Here is a 14,748-nt window from a genome sequence, read left to right on the forward strand (position 1 = left end):
ATGCGCCCCACATAAACGTTCCGGTGCACCGGTTCTCTACGTCATCCCGGAAAAATTAGCCAATTTCCCGTACCCTTTGTGGCGCGCCGAATAACATCGAATGGACGTTACTTCGGGAACGCCATCCAGGCGCGTCGATATCACGTCGCGTTTCTTTCGTTCCGGTTACGAAGATCGTAAAACATCAACGAACGTGGCTGAGTCTTTTCACGAGGCACGGAGAACGACCCGATATCGTTGCGGCTCGAAAATTTCGCGACGCCTAAATTTGGACGGCAGACGGGAACCGGGCAAATATTGACTCCAGCGACAATAATGGCCCCCGCGCGCGCGCCGAAATCAATTTCGGGCGTTACGTTCGAATACAATTTACTGAAAAACGGTCGAGTCGGAAATTGCATTACCGACAGCGCAAACTAACGTTTAATTGCGCCCGGCCTGTCATTGTGTACCCGGGCAAACTGTAGCCATTCAACGCATTTATGCTCTTCCAGCAAATCGGAAATCAATAAGCAAACAGAAACATTGTTTTCGGATCGATTTCCGCTTACAGATAAACCGCCGGGCTTCGTGTGCTCATCAATTAAACGAAATGTTATCGGAGAAAACTGACGGGAACCGCACCGTGCCGCGTCAATGCAAAATGAAAAATCCAACTGTAATCCCGAATGCCATAAAAACGGGCTTAACCGCGAACGATAAACGCAACGCGGTACGAAGAGATTGGACGCGACGCGCGTTTCCGCGAGAAGCCCTCGTCGGCCGCGTGAACCGAAAATCGGTCCTTTTTTTTTTTTGTATTAAATTCGGTCGAATCGCGAACAAATGGAACAATCGATACATTCTTTTCTCGTGAAACTCATAGACAAAAATAACGGTAAGATCTACATACCGGTTACGTGTGCCAGATTCTAGACGGTTATCCGCCATTACTGTTCGGATACCAGTTAATAAATCAACGTCGTTAGCTCTCATTGCCGATGCTAAAAGTGCAAAACAAACGATGTACTTTCGTCGGTCTGGATACGTGTTAAAAGTTATTACTATAATTCCCCGACCCGGGATATATATTCGACCCAATGTCTCGTTATAAATGGGATTTCATCAGGCGACGGTAATAGGAGCGAACGAAGCACAACTGGAAATCTTGCGAGTTATCACCGAGAAGGGATCGGCTCGGATGCGAACGCGAAAACGAGAATACGAGAAACGCGACAGTAGGGAGAAAAAGAATCGATAAAGCGACCTAAAACAACACGTACGTTCCCTTGTTTCTTTTTTTTTTTCCTTCTTCTTCTTTTCTACCCGATAAATTCCTCTTCCGTATAATCGGGGGCTATTAAAAAAGACCGAGTTAATAGGAAAAGTTTCCGCGGAATTCTTCCGCCATCAACCACCGAAATTGATTTGCTTCGGCGGAGGGAACATCGGGCGAGCAACTTTGTGCTCGTTCGAAGTTTAGACTCGATTACAGCCTGTCTCCGATAACGACTTAGAATTTGGCATCGCGTCAATAAAAATACGGAACAATAGACTCTTCGTTCCGTCGATTTTGTAAACTCGAATTCAATTTCCAACCGATTGCTTCGCCGGTTAGTCGAATCTTGCGAACACGTTGTACGCTCGGAACGAGACCAAAGTATAATTCGAACGAAATGTTTCCGACGACGATCATCGAAACGATAAACCACCTCTCCGTAATTTCTTCTTAACGTTTCTATACGATGCTCCGAAACGCAAACGAAAAAAACTTGCAAAGCTCGTGAATTTAAACGCAACGGTTAATTTACCTTTTCCCCTAAATGAGAATTCAAAGTATTTATTATATTCGGATCGTAATCGAATCTCGAATGAAATTCCGTAAATTCGACCAACGCTAAACTTTACATCGTTATCATTTTTATCGTTGATCTTGGATTATTACTATCCCGGTATCAGCTATTCGTACTGTTTCCTCAGAGAAAAACTAAATCCAAAAATGGACTGAACTTTACATCGTTATCATTTTTATCGTTGATCTTGGGTTATTACTATCCCGGTATCAGCTATTAGTACTGTTTCTTCAGAAAAAAACTAAATCCAAAAATAGATTCGACGCTCCATTTGACACGAGGATTCAACTTTCAAACATTGCACCCAATTACGAATTCGCAACGAAATTTTTCTCCTCTCGAAAACCGTGATTTACATCGGTACTCGATACGATGTAGCATTCGATTCTCGCACGATTGGTAGCGTCGTTAATCGATCGTTCAAAGAAACGAATCACCGTAGAAGAACGCAAGTGTCCCGTAAAGTACATCCCGTGGTTAACGAACGTTCGATGACACACCGGTCTCGAAACGAGGCCACGTCCTACGAGTGAAATGACTGGTAGATTTAAACGCACGGTTTTCAATCGGGGCGAGTGTCGCGTTCCGATCCGTTGCTAAGAATTCACCGCGCCATCGTTTCGCCTGCGTTCCCATTTATCTCGTTGACGCACTTATCCCAGAAATGCCCGTGTCCGACAACGAAAGATGAGAAGGCCGAGAAAGTTCCGGGCTGATGACGTACTCACATATGCTGTCAGAGCGCTCGCGAAAAATGGCGTTGAAGAAGCACGAGCCGACGTGGAGGGGCCGAGGGCAAAAGGGGCGCGAAGAAAGCGAGCGAGAAAACAAGATCACGGTACGAGTGGCCCCGGCAAAGGATTTCGGCCGCGCGCACACGGCAAGGGGTTAAACTTCCTCCTACCTGCCCTCCTCGTCCCCCGCCACCCCCACCCCCTCTTTCGTGCCGCGAAAGTTGCTCCGTTAACTTCCCAAGAACTTCATCCTATGAATAGTTTCGCGAGTATGAATCGCTGATGCGGCGGGCTTTCATCAGTTCCGGCTCGGCACCGTCGGAGGTTAAATGAAAAAAAAAAAAAGAAAAAAAATTGACGCAATATCAATAGCGATACGTCTCGCTGTGTGCCGCGCCTCGAATTTTCCAGAACTTCCCCCTTCCCTGCCCACCCTCCCTCGCGGCCCCCTGCGATAACGACGACGGTTTCATTCATATTTATGATCCCGCTAATTTTACATCGAAGTTACGCCGAGAAGGCCGGACTACCGCCGCGCGCGCGGAAGATGAAAAGACGATGCAGCGCACGAGTTCCACGTTGACCTCATTAGCGATGCATATTACGCCGCGATAGATAAGCGAGAGAAGAAGGGTGGACACATCCCACTTGGACTTCGGGGCCCTCGACGATCAATTAGAGACCAGAACCAGGAGAGAGAGATACTCTTACTCGTAGACAAGCTACGAATCGAACTCGAAGGAAGCTAACTTCGAACGCGATCGCGAAACGACACCGAAACTTCCAACCCCTCGTAACCTCGGGATCGAGTAAGCGAGACGCGGAGCTACGACGAAGAAACGAGCGAAAGAGGTGGGGGAAGGTAAAGGGAAAAAAAAAGTTCACGTCCGCGAATCATCGTCCAGAAGGGATCCGTATCTTCCGTCGAGCTCGAATACCATTAATTTCCGGAACACGATTCGTACGGGGGACGAGGGACTGGCACGAAGAAAGGAGCGCAGGAAGGATGGGAACGCGGTGCATCGAAGATCGAAAAAGGGATAGAAACCGGTGGTGAAGGGACTTATCGCGATAGTCGTGGGGCAACGGTTCGCATAGGCTCGCAATTGGGTTCGACTCGACGGAACTGAAAACTCAACTCGGCTCGGCTGAGCTCTCTAGCTGGCTCCAGCTATTGATCGAAGGCCGACCGGGGTCAGAGTAGCAGTGGACTACATCGGTACACCTACGAGTGCACGGTGCTCCACGTGTTGGTATGTGCACCCCTGCACACCGACGCGTGCTTGCACACGGACGGACAGCATCTATCCTCTCTAACCGCCGACGCTACGTACGAGCCACCAACGGCGTTGCGACGTCGCTATTTACTTTACCGGTTGTGCCTACCGGAATTCTCTCCGTGTAAATGCACGGGGCGTTACGCTAACTCCGTTCGCGAAGAGTTTATCGCGAACGTATTAACGACGTCGACGTAATCCCCGTGGCAAAACTTCGACCCTCGAAGCCACCGAGAGCTATCGCACCGAGCTGGAAGATGGTTCGCGTTCGTTCTCGAATCGCGTACGATGCAAACTTTGAGAACGTTCGATGGAATTATTGCCAAATTTCCGTGTCGCGTACGGGTTTTTTCGAAAAAATATCACGGCCGAACGAAAAATCGTACGCTTGCGTGCGTTTTAAATATCGACGTCCACGGACGATCCAAGAAACGGGGCCAAACGAAATATCCTTTGATTTGCCGCTCGTCAAGATTGCTTTCTAACTTGGATTTATTCCAAACACGAGCGTTACACCTTTACCACGGATAAATTAGTAAACGTTTCCAATGCTACATCGTTTCAAGGGATTCTTAAAACGATTCACGCGCGCGACATCGATGTGGAGAACAGGCCTCGTTGTACACGCTAGTCGCGATATCCGTCCGACTATGGACAGTCCGTTTCCCCTTAAGGTTTTCTCTCGAGCTCCACTCGTTCGAGATTTATCGAGAATCGTGCCCGTTCGAAAGTCATCGCACGTTGTAAACCGACAAACGCGGCGTCGTGTCGACAAACGTTTAGAAAAGGATCCGTAAACATATCCGCAACCGCGTTCAAGATACTCGAGTTACATCGAACCGACCGTGTCTGGATGGTTTTTAAATTTCATTCTCCGTGTAACACGAGGAGGTACTTTACCGCGACAAAGTGAAAACTCTTTGTAGCGCAGTTAGCGAAACACACTCTGCATCCAGTTGGCGCAGCTGGAAAACGCACGCTCTTTTGTTGGAATTCGACCGGATACTTTTTTTTTTTCTTCTTTTTTTTTTTTTTATTACCCGTTTTTCAGTCGCGAGGCTGTGCTAGTTGAATTCTGCTTTTCACGTTTTCCTTAATTGAGAGCGGACGTCCAGGGTTCGGGCGTACGAAGTACCCTCTAATTTTGTTGTCGAATTTACAATTTAGAACAGTCGTAGCTCGTCCAAATTGCACGATGCATACAGATACACGTTCACACGTGTACATGTATATATATATATATATTTATATTCTCGGGCAGCGTTCGTTCCATTCGTCTTTATTTTTTCCCTTCTAATTACAACGAACGTCAAAACGGGCATCCAATTATACCGGCGAGTAATAACGTTAATCTCTAGGAGAAATAAAGCTACGTTCTTATGCGATTACGATCGTCGTTTCTGACTCACCTCGTTGGTGTTCCATCGGTGCCTCTGAGTTGGAAAATGCTCGGCTCGTGGCAAGGTCTCCAAATTTTCCGGAAGTTTTATCGGATCCCCATCTAAACAGACGAATAAAGACGCGATGAGAATACCGTCCACGAACGTTCGATATTAGGCGGGTACCGGTTTCCAATATACCGGGAAACTCGATACCCCCGACGGCTTTCGTTTATACCCCGAGCTGTGTTAACTCCATCGTTCGAGTGCCCGCTCGTAATCCGATCCATTCGCGTATCACGCGAGTTACCGTAATTCGTGCTCGCATATTTATTTCGACGAAAGCTCGGACGTTTGCACAACACATCATTAGTCGTGTTTATATACAACGGATCGAAGCTGTTATCGATCGTAACGCAACCCCTGTACAAGAGCAAGAAAACGACACTTGTGAACGTAATGCACCGTTCACGTGCACAACCTTACGTTGCCGAGATATTCGAATACGTAATTAATTCGGTAAGAAAACAGAGCCAAGGGAAAATGTTTTCTATTTATACGAAAGCCGTCCTCCTCCCCCGATGCCCGCGCGACAACGGGAATATCGTCGTTTCCACCGAACCAACGGTTCGTACGAACGATTCGATTTTCTGGGTCACGTGGCACGATTCATCGCGAGCCATTAACACCGAACACCGTCGACGATGGAAAAGAAAAAAAAAAAAAATTGCAACGGGCGTTAGCCGCGCGCCTCGCGAACGTCTCTCGTTGCGAACGAGTATCCCGACGGATATATATTCACCGAAATAAATTGCGCGCGTATTGACGTTTCGAGACATTAAGGAAACGGCCGTTCGTCGACGGTTGAAATACGCGTCGGTTCACCACCGAGGGGCTCTGCCTGGAACGTTATCGATATCACCGGTAACCCAGCTGCACTTTCTCGGCTCCGCGTGCAATTTATCGCCGATACCTTCCGCGTGTTATGAATTTTCGCTGCGCCTCTTGCAGCCCGCGAAACCCTTACCGGACGTAAAGATGAACGATACCTCAATTTGGACGGCACCGATCGAACCGCGAGGCGCGTGAAATTTTTTCAAAAACCCGAGAGAACGCGGTAATAGCGAGCAAACCGAAACGAGCGAGTTGAAAAATAAATCGTCGACGAAACCTCGAATCACCGCGAGGAATACGTGACGAGGTAACGAAACGGAAACGATGAACGGCCATACCGGAGAGAATACGGACGAAGATCCGTCCAGGTGTGTGCAGAATCGCGGCGCGAAACGCTGCTAACGATGCGAAAAGAAACAGAACGAAAAGAAGAAGTAGAAGAAGAAGAGAAAAGAACGGAGAAATCGGCGCGTGTTACGAAGCGACGGTGTACGGCTTAGCGGGCGAATTCAGCGACGAAACGTAACGAAAATAATAAGTAACTGGCGCATCGAATGTACGGGTAAAAGCCATCCTCGGAGTCCGCGAAACGGAGGCCCCGACCGGAGCAGCGCAGATAGTTGGTGACCTGCACAGAGAAATTCTACGGGCCTCCTCGTCTCTGGACTAAGGATCAGGACTCACTTGGTGCGAGCGGCGTCGGGTAGGTCGCGTGATAGACGACACGCTGTGGATTCGAATGATTGTAGCCCGCCATTTCCGTGGCGCTCGTCCGAGCGACCGCTTCCTGGATCTTAACGATCGTGGCCGATCGTCATCGTCCTTGAACGTACGCGAAGCGCGATCGTTGCTGTGCTCTCGCTGGCATCCCCGGGCTCCTCGCGTGTCTGGACGTGCGTGCGGCTGATACGGCGGCTCGACCGTGCTCGGTGTTCGCGATCCTGGACCGTGACAGGCTGCGAGGGCACTCTTTTTGTCAGGAGAGCTTGCTGCCGGGTTCTAGGATGGAAACACGACTCGCTTGACGTTGCCCTCTGCGTGAGGCTCGTGCACGTGGGCAGTGGTTCCCCTTAGAACGGCAGGACATATCCCCCGAAGGATCGTGTACGCGAGCCAGCTTGTCCTTTCGAACGTCTCTACCCTCGGTTCAGAGTCAAAATTTGCCGAAGCACGCAGCTGGTTGAAAAACGATAAATCAAGAGTCACAGAGCGATACCGCGTACGATACTTTTTTTTTTTTTTTTTTTTATTTCTTTTCTTAGTATTTTTTTTTTTCGTTTCTGTTTTTTACTTTTCCCTCTACCCGGACGTTTCGCGACTCGACGTGCACGGGGGGACAACACACGTGGAGGTTGACGCGTGGACACGATATACCGCGATAAGATCGAAACCTCCGCCTCCTTTCGCTCTTGCTCTCCCTCTCTTTCTCCTCCTCTCGTTTCGCTTCGGATAGCTTCTTCGTACTAGTATAAAAAACTGGAGCCCCGATTGTATTCTATACACGGGTTACCGGAACAATTCTCTCACGAACGTTCTTCCCTTCCTCCCGTCACTTTTGCCTCTTCGACCTTGTTTCGTTGCTCGTTGCGATTCAGTCCTCGGCCCTTTTCCGAATCTCTATGGCTCTCTTGCCCGCAGACACACACACACACGCACGCACGCACGCACGCACGCACGCAGGCAGGCACGCAGGCACGCACGCAGGCAGGCACGCAGGCAGGCACGCAGGCACGCAGGTAGGCAGGCAGGCAGGCAGGCAGGCACGCACACGCACGCACGCACTCTCCTTCGTTTGGTTCTTTCCCTATCTCTCCCCCTCTTTCTTGTCTCTCTTTCCCTCTCTCTCTCTCTCTCACCCGCTCTCCCTCTCTCTCTCACGCTCTCTTTCTCTCTCTCTTTCGCTCTCTCTTTCGCTCTCTCTCTCTCGCTCGCTCTCTCCTCTCCTCTCTCCCACTTCCTTTCTTTTGTTTGTTGTGCGTTCCGGAGCTCTTATTCTTCTTATATTCTAAGTTACAACACTGAACCTGTCCCCACCGAAGGGACAAAATAATGTAAGGGTCACACAGAGTACAGAGAAAACTGAAAAATCGAGATTCGCCCGCGGCTGACGCGCGTTTTACGATCGCCCTTCGCGCGTTCTTACGTCCTCGCTGCCTTTTTGTTTTTTCTTCCTCCTTTGCTGCCCTTTCTCGCCTGCCGCTTCCCTTTGCCTCGCGCCTCCCTTTGCTGATTTTCCCTCTGTCCACTCGCGTTCCGGCTTACTCGCACGCGCCGCCTTTAACTCTTCCCGACCGGTGGTAGCCACGGAAAACAGACGATCCTTTTTCTCGCCTTCGCCCTCTCTCTCTTTTTTTTTTTTTTTATTCCAATTCTCGCTTATATTCCTCGTGTCCTTTTCTCGCCGCGTTTACAGGCTTCGTAACGATCGCTTTACAGGGACTGGAAATAGTTTACTTTGTCGTTTTGCGTTCCGTGTTCTTTGTTTTGTTGTTGTTGTTGTTGTTGTTATTTTTTTTCTTTTTATTATTTCTTTACAGAGGTCTATGAGTTTTCCTTTTTTAAAGAGTAGGTAAGAGAGACTTTTAGGAGACGTTGTTGTGTATTATTTGCGTGTTATTTAGTGTTATTTACAAATATGTATGTTTTTGTTTTGTTAATAAAATAGGTTCAAATTAGTCTTTGGCCCCGCGTGTCTGCTCCCGAGCGGCGGGAGCCGCAGAGTGAGCCAACCCGCGACTCTCGACCTCCGTCCATCGCCCCTCTTTTCGTCCTTCCGCGACTGTCCCCTACCCCTTTCCTATTCCGCCATTTCATAGCCCCCGACCCCCCACCATCGAGGCCAGTCCGACTATCCAGCACCAGCCACAGCCCCTGTCTGCCGAATCCCTCTTCCTTCGTCCCACTACACCACAACTCCCACCCCCGTTCCTCGCTCGCTCGCTGCACCTTCCTCAACATCCAACCGATCCCCACTCTGCTCTCCTCCGCGTCTACCCTCCCTCTCTCGCGTTTCCGCCGCCGCCGCCGCCGCCATTCTCCCTCCCGCCACCGTTTCAACCCCTAGCTTCTACTACGTGTTCCCTGCTCGAAGGGGCAAGGTGTACGTGCGTGCGTGTGCACCTCGACCAGTCCGTCTCCCTGTGTGCGTGCGCCCCTATATATATACATGTACGTGCGACCGTACGCGTAAGTGTGCGCGCAGGGGATGCACACCGAGCCAATTCCGCGGAGAACCCGCCGATGCTACCCTCTGGAAAACTCCGACGGAGTTGTAAATTAAGGATTACCGAGGATGCAAATTAATGCCCAGAGCGAGCGAGCTAGCTCGCTAGCTAGCGCGTTTCTATCCACGGGACGAGTATCTACGCCGCGACTCGAGCAAATTCCGCTCGCTCGCTCGCTCGCTCGCTGGCCCGGGATCTCCTCTCATCCTCCGCGGGCTGGTAACGGAGTGTTGCTCCGGCTGTCGAGCCGCGATAATCGATTGTCATCCGAGCTTCTGCGGCATTCGGAACCACGCGGAACAAACCTCGACGGCACGAGCGTTTAAACGAATCCGTTTTCGTACGAGGTCTCGCGGCCGGTGGTTTTCTCCGGCCCGTGGATTTACGAGGCTTTGGGTCACGCCCGGGGAACGGGTGTCCGGGAGACGTCGCGCCGAAGTATCCAGGACGGGGTTGAACCGGGGGCACGGGGAACTCAGAGTGGGGGATGAAAAAAGACAGAGGAGCGGATAAGCTCGCCGCGGCCGAGAATGGAGTTTTCTCTATTTTCTTAATTAGCGTGCTAGTTTAAACGGGACCGAACTCGGAGGCGCCGTTCGATTCGGTGATAAATCGGCCCGTCGCCCCCGGGGAATCGACAACAGAACGAACGAACGAAGAAACCCTCGAGCCGAGGGGTGGTGCGCTCGAAGGAACCTCCAGCCTGGACTCTTTCTCTCTTTCTCTTTCTCCACGCGGAGGCGGGTCGCGCAGGACTTTAAAAATGCAAAATTGCGGTGATTCAGCATTTATCGAACACCTGACATCCTTCCGCGACCATCGTCGACCGAACAGGGGTATGCAGGTCCGTCGCGCGATGCCCGCCATCGATATTTCGCGCGTCCGGGCACGGAGGCAACTTCCAACGTCGTCGCTTCGTCCTACCCCCGTTCACCCAAGACGAGAAATAAGACGAAAAAACGAGGGGGAAGAAAAAGAAAAGGGAAAAATAGGAAACGAAAAAAGAAGAATCGCATGGAAAAAGAACGAACACCGACGAATCGAACGTTCAACGGTTAACAAATCGAAATCGTTCGGAACGAAAAAGGAAACGCGGAACTCTCCGGAGAGACGACGGACGAGAGAGGAAAAAAAAGCAGGGAATAGGAGAGAAACGTTGAGCAGATTCTCTTTTTCCAACCCATCCCCCTCCCGCCCCCCGTTCCACACCCGTCCGTTCGGAGACACACAGGCGCAGCCCCGGCGTCCTCATACCCCCGGTTTCGCCCGAGACCCCTAAACCATATTCCGCTCACAACCTACGTAGTCGTGGGTTATAACCGGCTGCCTTCGCGCCTGGCACACGTATTTTCCACACGTGTGCAATGACAGCCGTGCCTTTGCAGCAGGACTTGCAAGCTAGGCTATACGGAGCTATAAGCGGGGCATGACACAGCATACATCGGATTCTCGCAGAAGGTTCGCGTCGAATTTTAATGGAGGTGCTGCCATCTCCCAGTGACCCCTGCAAACGGACATCTATAGGTATCGGCGGAAGAGAGAGGAAAAAAAAAGGAAGAAAAAGAAGAAGAGGAAGAAGAAAATAAAAGACGGGGAGAAAAAGAGACTCGTCGAGGATCGGCGAATGGTAGGGGGGAGGATACGAAGGGGTTGCCGCGAGGTGGTGGTGGCAGTGGCGGTGGTAGTGGTGGTGGTCGGTCGGTTGAAATCACTCGGGCGTCGGGCCCGAGACCCCCTATCGCGAATCTGATTAATGGATGGGATTCACGGGGGCGCGTATTTATATGGATTTAAGCGGCGCTTTCACGCACGCACACGTTCGCGCGGCCGGTGCAACGCGTACGTGTGAATCCGCGCGCGTAACCGGTTAGGTCTGAATTAGGCTTTCGGGAGCGGTGTGCGGTCTGTTTACACGGATACTCGCGCGCGCGAGCCCCCGAGCATGTGCAGTCGAGCACACGTATCAACGTGGAGGCAGGGGTGGTGGAGTAAGAGGAGAAGGAGGGGCGGTGGGCAGAGGGGGTGGGCTCCCGCGGCGACGGCGGGGTCGTAGATTTTCTCGCATAAGCTCGTAATTTATCCAGGAACTGGTAATCGAGCGGATCCCGTAACGAAGCGCTCGCTGACGAAATGAAATAAGCCTGGGATCGCCCGGACAACTTCTCACCCCCGCGCGTGCACGTACACGCGCGCGTGCGAGCGAGCCTACACACGCGACGACCGATGCTGCACGCGCGGCGTCGATTTATCGACAGTCCTGTTTATTATTCGGCGATCCGCGGGGCTTACGCCGCTTTTTTAACGACGTCGCCCGCTAATGGGACGGAAATGTTTTCACTTTTTCAGTCTCCCAGCCGTCGACCCACCCCGACCCTCTGTTACACGGCCAACATATTTTTCGCCTCGCGACGAGAGAACGATCCCGCGTGCACGCTTCGCCTGTCTCCAGCCCCCTCCGCGTCGCGACGTTCTTCCAAACCACCACCACCGTCGCTACCACCCTTCTACCGCCCCCGACGTACGTATCCTTCCACGTCCTCCTTCGGAGATCGAGAAAAGGTTCCCGTTACGATAACCGGTACAAACGTAAGGAATAAAAGTGGAACGCGCACCCTGCCACCGGACTACGTACAGAGAACGATCGCTATTGTTTCCACGGAGCTGGACCGCCAACTAATTTTTGGTATCGCGCCGAGTTTGCCCGCGTGTGCCGCGGTTCCGCGTGATTTGCGAGCAACCGTCGAAAATGGAACCGTTGCTGCCCGCACGGCCGAATTTCGTTCGCGAGACAATTTATCGTTCTCGACCGGGGGAAGAATACCGCGCTTTTTTGAGAACGACGTCGCGTTAACGATTCCTCGTAACCGGGGGAAACTCCGGCCGCGAAAGGGTAAAAATCGACGGCTATAAATCGACGAGAAACGATTTATAGCAGTCGATTGCCCCTCGATGGGACGCTAATTGTTTCGTAACGGGCGATTTATGGACTCGGTAATTCGCGAACGCGTTAAACGTTAACGTTTTCCGCGTTCAAGGAAAAATCGTGTCGAGACTATCGTCGATTTTGCGCGGTGCGTAAGGATCGTCTCGGAAATTAACCGAGACGGAGACAATCCAAAAATAAAGATTTCAACGAGTCGTGAGCGACGCCACTGTGTCCGGTCGAATGTTCGTAGAAAAAAGCGATCCGATTGGCCAGAGCGTCGAGTGGTATCGCGACTCGGTGGAATTCTTATTCGGATCGTTGGCCAAAAAAGACACTTTTTTCAATCTCCGTTTCGTTTTCGAACAGCGCAACCGAATAGGTAATTCCATCCGCGACCACGAACGAAGCTACTTTTAACCGATAATAAATGTACCGGTTTAATATCTTCCAATGCGCTATCCGTGTGCCAAGTTTTATCAAAATTGGAAATTGTCGATGCTCCTTCTCGTAATACTTCCAGATAAAATCGAGATAATGGAAAGAGTTTGCGTGCCATCCGTGAACGTACGAAACGAACGAATACTTATTGTTACAAATAGCGCGCAAATATTGCGTATCGGGTGTTCGAAGAACGTGTTTTTCACCGAGTCGAGAAATCCACGAATCGAGAAATAATTCGTCGACGGGTGCGTCGCGTCGCGGCGCGTCGCGTGGATTTTGACGTCCGCGTGTTATTTAGGTCGACGCGCGAACCTGAAAGGGCTAATAACCCATCGGTCTCCTCGTGCGTTAAACGCGCCGTAAATAGAACCGTCGCTCGTTCATCCCTCGCGCCGCTTTGTCCAGTGACCTTAAGGGACGGTGAAATATGTAATTTGTATTAACGAGACGTACATCGACACGATTTTCACGCGGAGCGTATGATTCCAGGAACGAGAGCTCGGTCGAGTCACTTAAGTAAATTGGGAACGTTAATCGGATTTGATTGCTGGCCAGACCCCGATGATCGACTGGTCGCGTTGGACAAGAGGGGAAAACAGTTTGCGGTGAAGCGAAAGAACGAGAACGGAGGAATTAAACGGGTCGAAGAAAAGAAAATGTACGACCGAACCGACGAGAAGACTTCCCCGAGTGTGACGCTCGCTTTTTAATTGGCTTTCGAACAACGATAGCGGTTGAAATACCGATGCCAACGTTATAGGCTTACAGCCGGACGGTTAACAATTTAGGGGATATTTAGCGCGAAACTCTAGCCGGTTCTATCTTTCGTTTTATAATCAACATTTGGAGATGAGCCCGTACCGTAGTTGATACAAATGTGTGCCTCCCGAGCCACTTCTTTTTCCGCGCGGGTTCAAATCCCGTTGGGACAGCGCTTTAATTCTTTTTCGTCGCACAGTTCTGTTTATTATGCCGTACGATCCGCACTTAAACTTTTACTCTCCCGGACCCGAATTTCGAGCTCGGTTTTCCACGACCGGTTTCACCGGTCCACGATTGTTTTCGATACAATTTCGAACAGTTTCGTAAACAAGGTACGCGCGCGTGTACTCGGATATAGCTAGAAATTGTGCGCCAAAAAATTATCGATCGTGAAATATCGCGTTAGGGATAAACGATGCATTTTTCGAAATGGTGAATCGAATTTAATCGACGCGCACGATTCACGGTCAGAAGTACGAAATTCGAGTAATTGAACGTTTAGTTATAATCTGTACGTAAATTCGAACGATATTTATCGCAGAAACGTGGAAAGCACGGGAATTCACTCGCGCTTGTGCATATGTGACCGGCTCGAGCTAGAAATATAATGATCGCGTTCCCACCGGTAGCTAAAAAAGAAATATAATCTTCCAAAATTAGGTCTTTCCCGAGATGTTCACCGTGCGCGAAATTTCTACGGTCTGCGTACTTTTACGATAAGCATCGTCCAAATTCGTGCACGAATCCTAACGAACGAAATAATTAAACGTGATTCGTACTCGACGCTGACAACTAATACGTAGTAATTCGGTCATAAGCTCTCTGCTTTGCAAGAATTATAGTTTCAAGTTTAAAAGTAGATTGCGTAATACACAGACGAAGCGAAGTAACGAATATTGTTATCGCTCGTGTTTAATGGAAGCACTACCATCAATGTCAAATCGATAACGTCAACTTAAACCTTATTTGTTGCGTATCCTCGTAGCCAGTAGAATATTTAATCGGTGAACGAAATTACCGAGTAAATCGTATCCAACGAATAAGACGAGCAATCGGAAGTTGACGAAATTAAACGAACGCGCCATATAATTATTATTACATTTCGTACAAAATGTAGCAATACCGTATTTCTTATAGTACCGCTTCCAAACGTCGTGGAACACCGTTCGTTTATCATTGACATTTTTCAAAAGCGTATCGCAAACTTGGAGAAAGATAGTTTCCTCAACCGTGCGTTTCGAATCGAGATAACTATCGCGTTGAAATCCATTTTAGTATC

At 50.1% G+C, this 14,748-nt stretch overlaps 1 protein-coding gene across 5 annotated transcripts in view; it reads right to left on the minus strand.

Moving 5' to 3' along the window:
* The window catches only part of Camta (Calmodulin-binding transcription activator), a 73,082-nt gene that overhangs the window by 22,064 nt on the left and 36,270 nt on the right, over window positions 1-14,748 (minus strand). For 4 of the 5 annotated variants that reach the window (XM_076323745.1, XM_076323743.1, XM_076323742.1 and 1 more), the window contains exon 4: window positions 5,253-5,344. In XM_076323745.1, coding sequence (XP_076179860.1) covers window positions 5,253-5,344 — 92 coding nt within the window. Of the gene's footprint in view, window positions 1-5,252; window positions 5,345-6,800; window positions 8,855-14,748 lie in introns of those variants that run through there. The other variant, XM_076323747.1, reaches the window with a different exon arrangement.

Source organism: Ptiloglossa arizonensis, chromosome 12, assembly GCF_051014685.1.
Source record: "Ptiloglossa arizonensis isolate GNS036 chromosome 12, iyPtiAriz1_principal, whole genome shotgun sequence".
Taxonomy (NCBI): domain Eukaryota; kingdom Metazoa; phylum Arthropoda; class Insecta; order Hymenoptera; family Colletidae; genus Ptiloglossa; species Ptiloglossa arizonensis.